Source organism: Salvelinus alpinus, chromosome 10, assembly GCF_045679555.1.
Source record: "Salvelinus alpinus chromosome 10, SLU_Salpinus.1, whole genome shotgun sequence".
Lineage (NCBI taxonomy): Eukaryota > Metazoa > Chordata > Actinopteri > Salmoniformes > Salmonidae > Salvelinus > Salvelinus alpinus.
In genome coordinates, this window is record NC_092095.1 from 25591043 (window position 1) to 25602112 (window position 11070).

Genomic DNA, 11070 nt, shown 5'->3' on the forward strand with positions numbered 1-11070 from the left:
GTGCAATTTTTACTCTGCTGAAATATTTTTGGATTAATCAAGAAAGATAGAATTTAAGATATATATGACAATGTTTAATTGTTTAATTTATACATATAAATTAAACAAATAAACATTCTTAATTTGATCATTCATGTGTAAGCACGTTTTAACTACATAATAAAGACATTATTCTGTAACGAAATATTCATGGAGATAGTATTCCTATACTATAAAGTACTTTGATCTGATGCAATGTAATGAAACGAAATAATAGCCACTTTTCATGTCACCATTGGCTGAATTTGTTGTCGATTTAAATCTAGTGGGCAGGAGTGAGTAATTTCGACCAGTCCTGTGCCATCCCCCTTGTCCCATCGTTCGCAAAGATGTCGTTGAAAGAGCTATCCTCGCTGGAAAAGGCTTTAGGATTGAAAAAGCCTAACAAATACAGTACTCAGGGGGATAGGAAGGTGAATTTGCCATCTAATGGTTTCGGTTACAGTTATCGATATGTACTAAATAAAATAGAGCTTACCTCATGAACAGTAGGTTAAAAAGAGTCGTGAGCACGTGCTAGCTACGAAGGTTGCTAATGTTAGCATGCCACTATACTTTCCATAGAAAAGCAAGCTAACGTAACTAGTTAGCTAGCTAACAAGATAATGACAGTAGCATGTTAGCTAGCTAACAAGATAATGACAGTAGCATGTTAGCTAGCTAACAAGATAATGCCAGTAGCTTTAGCTAGTTCTATTTTAGCGAATGCAGGTCACTTAGGAACAACGAAGCTATAACTTTACCCCATATAAATTGTAGGGTAAATGTATAATCATGTTTGAGCTAAGCTGTGTTATTAGCCAGCTAGATAAGCTAACATTGAATGAGTCTGCTGCCTGTTTATGCCATGTGATAGCAATCTTAGGTTGCCAACGATTTCTGGCTCTAACTCATTTCAGTGGAGTGCTATACTGACTCAACTGCCTTCATTACAACGTTAGAAACACATACAAGTCACAGGGTCGATTCAACGTGACTGCATGTGTAAGCACTGAAATACTGTGTCTTGTTGACAAGTCACTACAATACAGACACTGGCATTGTGTCCATAATTCCTATCAGGCTAATACTAAATGTACACATTGACATTCTCTCCCATCCAGGTCCCTGTCCTCCAGAGTATTAATGGACCAGCTCTGGTCGGCTTGGTGACCATCGCCACTCACCTGGTCCAGGAGGCCAAGCGGCCCGAGTTGCTGGGTGGGTCAGCAGAACACAAGGCTGTAGTGCAGCAGTGGCTGGAGTACAGAGTCACCAAAGTGGACGGATGCCACAAAGAAGATATCAAGACCATACTAAAGGTAGAGACCCAGAAACAATAGTAAAGATTATTCTCCAATGTTTTAGAACTTCAAATCATCCAAAATTAGAAAATCATTTTTAATTTTTTTATTCAGTACCAGTCAAACTTTTGGACACACCTACTCATTCAAGGGTTTTTGTTTTGTTTTTTACAATTTTCTACATTGTAGAATAATTGTGAAGACATCAAAACTATGAAATAACACATGGAATCACGTAGTAACCAAATAAGGGTTAAACAAATCAGAATATATTTTTGATTTTAGATTCTGCAAAGTAGCCACACTTTGCCTTGATGACACCTTTGCACACTCTTGGAATTCTCTCAATCAGCTTCACCTGGAATGCTTTTTCAACAGTCTTGAAGGAGTTCCCACATATGCTGAGCACTTGCTGGCTGTTTTTCCTTCATTTTGCGGTCTAACTCATCCCAAACAGTCTTAATTGGGTTGAGGTCAGGTGATTGTGGAGGCCAAGTAATCTGATGCAACACTCCATCACTCTCCTTCTTGGTCAAATAGCCCTTACACAGCCTGGAGGTGTGTTGGGTCATTTTCCAAATGATCCAACAATGATAAATGATAGTCCTACTAAGCGCAAACCAGATGGGATGGCGTATCGCTGCAGAATGCTGTGGAAGCCATGCTGGTAAAAGTGTGCCTTGGATTCTAAATAAATCACAAAGGCTATTTGACCAAGATGGAGTGCTGCATCAGATGACCTGGCCTCCACAATCACCCGACCTCAACCCAACTAAGATGGTTTGAGATGAGTTGGACCGCAGAGTTAAGGAAAAGCAGCCAACAAGTGCTCAGCATATGTGGGAACTCCTTCAAGACTGTTGGAAAAGCATTCCAGGTGAAGCTGTTTGAGTGAATTCCAAGAGTGTGCAAAGCTGTCATCAAAGCAAGGGGTGGCTACTTTGAATAATCTCAAATATATTTTTATTTGTTAACAATTTTTGGGGGGGTTACTACATGATTCCATATGTGTTATTTCAAAGTTTTGATGACTTCACTATTATTCTACAATGTAGAAAATAGTAAAAAATAAAGAAAAACCCTTGAATGAGTAGGTGTGTCCAAACTTTTCACTGGTACTGTTTATCTTAGTCAGTTTTATTGTCCAATGTAAATGTGGACCCACTGTTTTTCTACCATTGCTGTCATATGGGATAGACAGGCTTGGCGAGCTGTGTACGGAGAGGGTCTAGAATAGCAGGGCCTGGGAGAAGCCCCTGAGCCAAACTCGCCAACCCATGCTCCACCAGCCGTGGCCAGACAGTGTGTGTGACTCATTAAGGCGCGGGGACATGAATCTAGTCTGATATATGGCCCTTCAGTGACATGGCCGAGATGGACAAAGCAGTAGACGAGAGCCCAGGATGGGCACACACTTTACAGTGTAAGTCTTTAATGGGGGGGCCGCTGTGGCTGTCGACAGCGTGAAAGTGATATGAAGCCACTGGTTGGCTGGACAGGTGCCTCTCGGCACTGACTGTCAGGGTGACATGCCGCCATGATATTACTGAAAAGTTCTACTGATCCAGGATGTGAATGTGGACAGGCCTTTTAAAAAATGTAATGGTGCCACTTACAGAAGTTAGCCCTGAGCCCGGCTCTGTGCCCCCACTGGCTGCTACAGCTGTCCTGCTGATTCACCAGAACTCTAACAGCATACCAATAATCCCAGAAATGAAAGGGGTCAATGTGGGCCACAATAGTGTCTGTTTTTTTGCACTTGTAAATTCTACCATGTGAACAGTTTTCGTTCATTATGCAGAAAAACAGCCAAAATGTTCGATTTGATTTTAGTAGTTACACTTTGGAATCAATTTCATGGGCTGGCCTTAGTCATACCGTTGATATAGAAAACCTCACGCCTTGAAAATAACAACTTTTTCCTCAGGGGCTAATGTTCTACCTTGTGCAATAACTTATTCTTCACTTGGACCAGAAAGTGCCCTTCCTTCACTATGGTAGAATTGTCATGGTGCTATAACCCACAACCTTGGTGTTCTAGTGAGGTCTAGTAGCCCCAGTGAGTGCAGGGTCCAAGAAGGCTTGGACAGACTGGTTGTGGGGGGTGGAGGCGCAGAACCCAGGTTCTGAACTCCATGTGGGGGTGGAGGGGGAGCCGTCTCCTGTCCGGCTGGAGGCGCAGAACCCAGGTTCTGAACTCCATGTGGGGGTGGAGGGGGAGCCGTCTCCTGTCCGGCTGGGCTTCCATAGCTGTAGGGCAGGTAGGGATCTGATTGTGGCGGAGGAGTCTGCTGCCTTCATGCCTTGCTTGGCAGCACACTCCGGCTGCACAATAACTCCATTAGCCCTCAAGACGCTGTATGTGCAGTACAAGTGCTAAAGATGGTTCCGTCCCTTGGGACCTGCACAACCACGCGCGCCCCCCCCGCACACACACACACACACACAGCCCCCGTGTGCTTAGTCCATCCAGTTTGTGGAAGGTTCATTAGATTTGCAGGCGCCCAAGTCAGTCGGGAGAGGAGTGGGCCACTTGTAAGGCATCTGCACTAGCCGGAGTGGCCAGAGTTGTGGGGATGCCATGCCACGACAGGTAAATACATATTCCCCCTCAGGTCGTGCATTATTCACTTACAGATACAGTGCTCTCCACTCATACTGCGCATCACGCACTCCCAGATAAATAGGTTAAATAGATTTCAGGCCTGTGTTGGCTCAACCAGCCACCATCTTGTTTTTCAACTCTTTTGACTGTTAGACTTTATTTGGATATTTGGTCTCTTTAACTGTGGATGTGTCATTATCACCCCATCACTGAACGTTTGGTTATTAAAGGGATTTCAGGAAAATGTCCCGCATATTTTTTCTCTAATAATAAATCTTCTATAGTTGATGAACTTCCTTGGTCAACTTTTATGAGACATTTCTCTGATTCAAATGTCTAATCTGGTTATGATATAAACAAAAAATGCTTAGATAAAGTCAAGAATCACATTGGCGTGATTCTGTGACCCTCAAGACAATTGTTTGTGGCGTATGTCTCCACAGTGCCTCCGGAAAGTATTCAGACCCATTGACTTTCTCCACGTTTTGTTACGTTACAGCCTTATTCTAACATTAAATAGTTTTCCCCCCTCATCCATCTACACACATACACAGTGATGACAAAGCAACAACTGTTTTTTAGAGATTTTTGTACATTTGTAAAAAAAATAAAATAAAAAGTGAAATCATAAGTATTCAGACCCTTTACTCAGTACTTTGTTGAAGCACCTTACAGCCTCGAGTCTTCTAGGGTATGACACTAGAAGCTTGGCACACCTATATTTGGGGAGTTTCACCCATTCTTCGCTGCAGATCCTCTCAAGCTCTGCCAGGTTGGATGGGGAGAGTTCGATCGGGTTCAAGTCCGGACTCTGGCTGGGCCACTCAAGGACATTCAGAGACTTATCCCGAAGCCACTCCTGCGTTGTCTTGGCTGTGTGCTTAGGGTTATTGTCCTGTTGGAAGGTGAACATTCACCCCAGTCTGAGGTCATGAGCTCTCTGGAGCAGGTTTTCATCAAGGATCTCTCTGTACTTTGCTCTCTTCATCTTTCCCTCGATCCTGACTAGTCTCCCAGTCCCTGCCGCTGAAAAACATCCCCACAGCATGACGCTGCCACCACAATGCTTCACTGTAGGGATGTTGCCAGGTTTCCTCCAGATGTGACGCCTGGCATTCAGGCCAAAGAGTCTTGTTTCTCATGGTCTGAGAGTCCTTCAGGTGCGTTTTGGCAAACTCCAAGCAGGCTTTCATGTGCCTTTTACTGAGGAGTGGCTTCAGTCAGGCCACTCTACCATAAAGGCCTGATTAGTGGAGTGCTGCGGAGATGGTTGTCCTTCTGGAAGGTTCTCCCATCTCCACAGAGGAACTCTGGAGCTCTGTCAGAGTGACCATCAGGCTCTTGGTCACCTCCCTGACCAAGGCCCATCTCCCCTGATCGCTCAGTTTGGCCGGGCAGCCAGCTCTAAGAAGAGTCTTGGTGTTTCAAAACTGCTTGTATATTAAGAATGATGGAGGCCACTGTGTTCTTGGGGACCTTCAATGCTGCAGAAATGTTTTTGTACCCTTCCCCAGATCTGTGCCTCGACACAATCCTGTCTCGGAGCTCTACAGACAATTCCTTCGACTTCATGGTTTGGTTTTTGCTCTGACATGCACTGCCAGCTGTGGGACCTTATATAGACAGGTGTGTGCCTTTCCAAATCATGTCCAATCAATTGAATTTACCACAGGTGGACTCCAATCAAGTTGTAGAAACATCTCAAGGATGATCAATGGAAACAGGATGCACCTGAGCTCAATTTCAAATAGTTTTATGAATAAGGTATTTGTTTTTTAAATATTTTATACATTTGCAAAAATGTCTAAAAACCTGTTTTCACTTTGTCATTGTGTGTAGATTGATGAGGGGAAAAAAATGGAAAAAGGGAAGGGGTCTAAATATTTTCCAAATGACCTGTGAAAATCTGTAAAATATCATGCAATTCTAATTAACTTAATGATCCACCAAAAGTAATTTACTTCAATTCTTTCCCTCATGCAGGACCTCAACAGTTATCTAGAAGACAAGGTTTACCTGGCAGGAAATCAGTTCACCCTCGCCGACACACTCATGTACTACGGAATTCATCACGTCATCGTAAGTCTAGCGTCCAATAACCAAACAGAGCCGACTTCAATCAGAGATGAATTTAAAAGGCGGTTTGTCAAACGGAGCTCACAATTAAAAGAGTCATATGGTTAAAGGGCATGAGAGAGGAAACTTGTCACAAGCAGAAAAGATGAGGCGCAAATTGATGTCTTTAGCCCAGGCCAAGGAAGAAGTTTGTTGGCCCCTGGAGGCTGACAGAGAGAAACAGGGGATCATATGTTGAGAAATGTCAGCGGTTGTGGCGGAGATGGATCGTTGCCACCAGCCACAAGGGAGTCAGTTTAGTTTTTTATCACAGCGGTTAGCCTCTGTCCTGAGGTCAGTCAGCAGCCCAGTTCAGGGGGAGGACTATCATAGCTACCAAACACAACTGGTATGATTTTAGACTCTGTTTCAGGTGCAGTATAGCTATCTTAGACCAGGCTTTGGCAGCCTCACAAAGAACCTAAAACAGGATTGTCTAATATGTTCACATTATTTTGGTGTTATTCTCTTCATCTAGCAATTACACTTGTTTTGTGGGGAAAGAAATGTGAATTAAGTTACAAGCAGAGTTGCTTCATTAGTTTGGGTACTAGCTAATTATAGCCAGAAAGATGCATTTGCTAAATATAAATGGAGATTCATAACATTGCTAGACATTTCTAATGTGACGGTAGTGTCATTCTCAACTTTTAAACAATGTCAGATTTGTAACGTATGGATCATCAGTGGTAAAAATGAATGTCCCACCTCTCTGTCCCAGGTGGACCTGGCCGTCCAGGAGAAGGAGAAGTACATGAACATGACGAGGTGGTTCGATCACGTCCAGCACTACCCCGGCGTCCGGCACCACCTGCCCCCCGTGGTGGTCCTGAGGAACAGAGTCTACACCAGCGGCCACCACTGAGGTTTCCTGTCCCGTCAGGGTGCACTGCTGGCTGCCAGGATGGCCCAGGGCGGACTTGAGGGCTAAACAGGGGGGTGCTGACATCTCATCCTCCCCACCTACCCAACAGTACGGCCCCTCCCTAGCCTTCGAGACGTTCGGTGTCTTTTTATTGTTGTTGTTGGGAGTCTGTCTGTTTTTTTTATGACTGCAGATGCTGTCAGTGTCAAGGTGTAGGGATATTCTAGTGATGCTATCTGAAACTGGCTCCCTGAAAGCATTCTGACTGGTGAATGGCAGTAGGGTTTGCTGATACCTGTCAGCAATTCTTGTCTTTTCACTTAAAGGGATAGTTCACCCAAATTACAAAATTACATTGGTTTCCTTACCCTGTAAGCAGTGTATGGACAAGGTATTACAGCAATCAATAGTTTAGTTTCCCATGCACTGTTAACACGTGCTAATGTTTTAGCGTTTGTGGCACAAATCCCATTCAAGTCATGGGACCGATATTAGCATTTGTTGTTCAAATCATCTATGATTTTGTTGAGCTGCACAAACAATTTTAGATACTTTGGATGATTTGGACATGATGCGCTAAATAGGCTAATATCAGTCCCTTGACTTGATTGAGATTTGTGCCCAAATGCTGAAATGTTAGCATGTGGAAACAGTGCCAGGGAAACTAAAACAAAGCATGGATTGCTGTAATACCTTGTCCATAGTCTGCTTACAGGTTAAGGAAACCAATGTAATTTTGGTGAACTATCCCTTTAACCTAAGCCTTGATTGTGAAAAATTATTATTAAAAAGTACAAGTGAGTTAATAGTTTGCAATGTCGCTTTAAAGAAGTCCCTCTTTTGCAATTTCAATGTCTCAACATGTTACTTAAACAAAATAGTTCCAGTCTGCCCAACTGTGTTCAACTATGTAATCATCATCCACCACAGATCCCAGGTCCATTATCAACTTTCCGTCCTCATGAATTTATTCTTCAGTCTTAGTTTCTCAATCTGCTGTTCCACCAGCAGCGTGGGCAGCAGCCTCTAGTTCAGATCAGAGTCACTCGAATCAATCTGTGTGTTGATGCTGAAGGGCAGAGGGCAGACTACCAGCTGCCATAGAGGCCACAGCGTGCCTCTGTCCAATGCTAGAGCCCTGGGTGACAGCCGCGCATTGTGTGTCATTTCACCCTCTTACCCGTGGGGAGAGGGGCCCAGGGGGTGGGAAATCATTTTACGAAAACATCCGAGCGATAATACACACTCGCACCACTCACACAGCAGACTGGATTTAGCCATTAGCTCTGTCAGTGGTAGGAATCACAGCTAATATATATATATTGAAATCGCTGTGTTTGCACAACAAAATAGTTGGGTAATCTTTGTCTTAATTGTGAAAACTTTATCCGGTGTGTCAAACTGTTAACTGGTTTACATTGTTACACTTTCATCCAGCCTGTGTTTTGTCAGATAAACCCTTCTTGGCCCTCCTAGTTTTTTGGGATGTTCTTCCTTATGACGGCTGCTGCTTTAATGCTATGTTTTTGTGTTATTTAAGTCTACAGAAGGTTGTCCTGTGCCAATAAAAATCAAAGGGAAACAAAGATAATCTTCATCTCATGAGTCTCATCTTGTTTAGTTTTTTATCAATCGCTTATGTAGAATTCAAGGAATTTGTTTTTAAAATTTGGTGGGTCCATCGATTAAACAACAGCAAACAAAGTGCTGTGTGTTCCAGAAAGTGTAATCTTCTGAAAGCAAACATCCTGCAGTCATTTGAGCAGGCCTTGTGACTAGATAAGAAAGAACATTGCACTACTGGACCATAATAGAACCACTGTCCTGTTGTTTATTTTAGTTCCATTTAGATATCATTGCTGCTGCTGCTGAAGAGAAGCTTAACACAGCATGTCACGCTTTATCTTTGAGGTGTCCGCTAGATTGAGACTGAACTTAAGAGAGCTTTTGTTTTATGCATCTATACTGCGTAGACAAACTTGGAAGTTATACAAAGCTTTCTGAAGACGCAACGAACTCGAGGATGTGTATCAACGAACTTGAAACTAGTTTTTCAGATGTTTTGTGTGCTGCTGTGACTATTGCCGTAATGTCAAAATGGCAGTGTCATTAGGTCTTCCCGCTTTGCAGCTGATGATCAAACCAAAGCCAAGACAAACCCATAGATGAAGCCACAGCGGGTAACTCAACACAGCCCAATTAGTATCAACCTCTCCCTGGTCATCTGAAGACAGAGGTTGCCTCCTCTACAGGGGTGGACTGCCACAATGAGCTCACATTGAGATCTTCCCCCACATGGCAGACGAGGCAGCCTTTATTTCCCCCACCCCCTGGTCAGCGATAGTTCAGAGGTCAATTGGCTCGGTGGATCAGCAGGGTTCACTGATGACTTCAACTCTCACCAGGAGTCATCTCTAAGTGTGTGGACCTGACCAGACGCCACCTATTGCTCACTCCTCTTCATGGCCACAAGGGGTTTCACTGTGGGAAGGGCATGGGGGCAGAGTCCAGGGCCAGGTGAGGTGAAGTCGCCCTACGGACAACTATCTGATGATTGACTGCTCTACAGGGTCTTACTGTTTAAAGTGCAGTGAGGAGAGCCACAGGTTCCACAAGCAAGATCATGTGGCATGAAAGCAGTTTTGTTAATAAGTCCTGTCATGAAGTAAATGGTGACAATCTGAACTTGTAAAAAAGGAAGTGTGTTCCCACAGATTCAGGCAGTTTCAATAACTGGTGCCTTAGTACCATCTTCATAATGAGAGGAAAATGTGGTGGGGTATTCCCGTCACGTAACACCCCACGGTGTTAGTCCGAGTCTGCCATGTCGGCAACAAAAAACAGTTTGTTATGTCTTGTTAATGAGATCGAGAGAGCGGCGCATCTGACGGGACGTTTGCCCCTGATTGATTAAATGAAACAATCAACACTGCGTGGGGGGCGTGTTAACGTGTCGTAAGCGCTTGTGACAGGCATTGCCTTATCCTCCCCTTACAGATAGTGACAGTTCTACCATGTGCCCATAAAGATGGCATCTGATTGTCAATTGCAATTACACAAGTGCAGTGGCAATGATCAGGCAGGTGGGGGTAGTTTTCTTTGCACACTTTTAAGTTCAGTCATTGGTTCAGACTTTCAGGGCTTGAGGGCAAGTTGGGAAAGTTATTTTGCTGCAGTTTCCTCTCCTCTCTAAAGGTGCAGAGGATCGTGTGAGACTGAGGTGAGCAGGGGATACATTCCAAGGTTGGGTGTATTTCTCTCTTTGTCTGTAGTGTTTCTGTTGAGTTTCTATATTAGAAGCGTGGAGTCTTAATGCAGCTTCAGTATTATAAGCAAGCTTCAGGGAGGTAAACACTGAATGGGGGGGCAAACACTAATCTTGTCACAAGTTATATATATATTTTTGTCTTTCTTTTCTCTGGGGTGCAAGTACAGCCATGCCGTGGAGCGCAGAAGGAGCCCAGGTGTGTGGCGAGGAGTTTACGAGACGCACTCACTCACTTCATCAGTCAGAGAGGGGCGGCTGATTCAGCCTAGGTGCTGAAGTACATGTGTGCATCCCGGGGCAATGGGATCACACCTAAACTCAGGCACGGATGGCAGACTGCTCTAGAATTAGCCTGCCTCGCTCGCCCTCTCTCTCCCCCAACCTGCCTCAGCTGCACACACACTTCCTGGCTGCCGCATTCTGATTTCCTGGGTGTGTGTGTGTGTGTGTTTTCATGCGCTCGTTCAGGGGGTTGTGGATTTGGCTTGGGGGCAAGGGGTGAGAGGGACGTGGTGAGTTCGAGGGGGATGGGAGGAGTGCATACCATGCAAGAAGCAAGGAAGACAGCAAACTTCCCTGTCTGGCTAAGTTCAAATAATGGGCCTCTCAGTTCTCTAGTGTGGATTTGTCCTGCGCTATGTTCTAAAGCTGCGAAAGTCTTGATCTTTTTTATATAGACCCCTGCTTTAAGGAGTCACTGGGGTAGAGGTGCAATAACATACACATTATTAGAGATTTCTTGTTTATATATTACCAATATGGAAGTGGTTCTCCATACATTTTGTCGGGGAATTGTCTCCTCCAGGACATTTTATCGGCTGCACTCTGGCCTTGTGGCATAGTCACTGGTGACAGAGAGGCCATTCTGTGCTCTCATATTCTATTCTGAAGAATG

At 44.2% G+C, this 11070-nt stretch overlaps 1 protein-coding gene across 1 annotated transcript; it reads left to right on the forward strand.

Moving 5' to 3' along the window:
• Positions 1–317: 317 nt before the first annotated feature.
• Positions 318–8498, forward strand: eef1e1 (eukaryotic translation elongation factor 1 epsilon 1). The gene is made up of 4 exons (XM_071328593.1): positions 318–452; positions 1143–1340; positions 5911–6006; positions 6764–8498. The coding sequence occupies exons 1-4, from the start codon at positions 369–371 to the stop codon at positions 6905–6907; spliced, it is 522 nt and encodes a 173-aa protein (XP_071184694.1). The 5' UTR covers positions 318–368; the 3' UTR covers positions 6908–8498.
• Positions 8499–11070: the final 2572 nt, after the last annotated feature.

What these genes read in the sequence shown, in the direction of transcription:
- eef1e1 (XM_071328593.1), top strand. Translation starts at nt 369, where the DNA reads ATGTCGTTGAAAGAGCTATCCTCGCTGGAAAAGGCTTTAGGATTGAAA. An exon ending in ATATCAAGACCATACTAAAG is followed by an intron (nt 1,341 to 5,910) that starts GTAGAGACCCAG and finishes TCCCTCATGCAG; the next exon opens with GACCTCAACAGTTATCTAGA. An exon ending in ACGGAATTCATCACGTCATC is followed by an intron (nt 6,007 to 6,763) that starts GTAAGTCTAGCG and finishes TCTCTGTCCCAG; the next exon opens with GTGGACCTGGCCGTCCAGGA.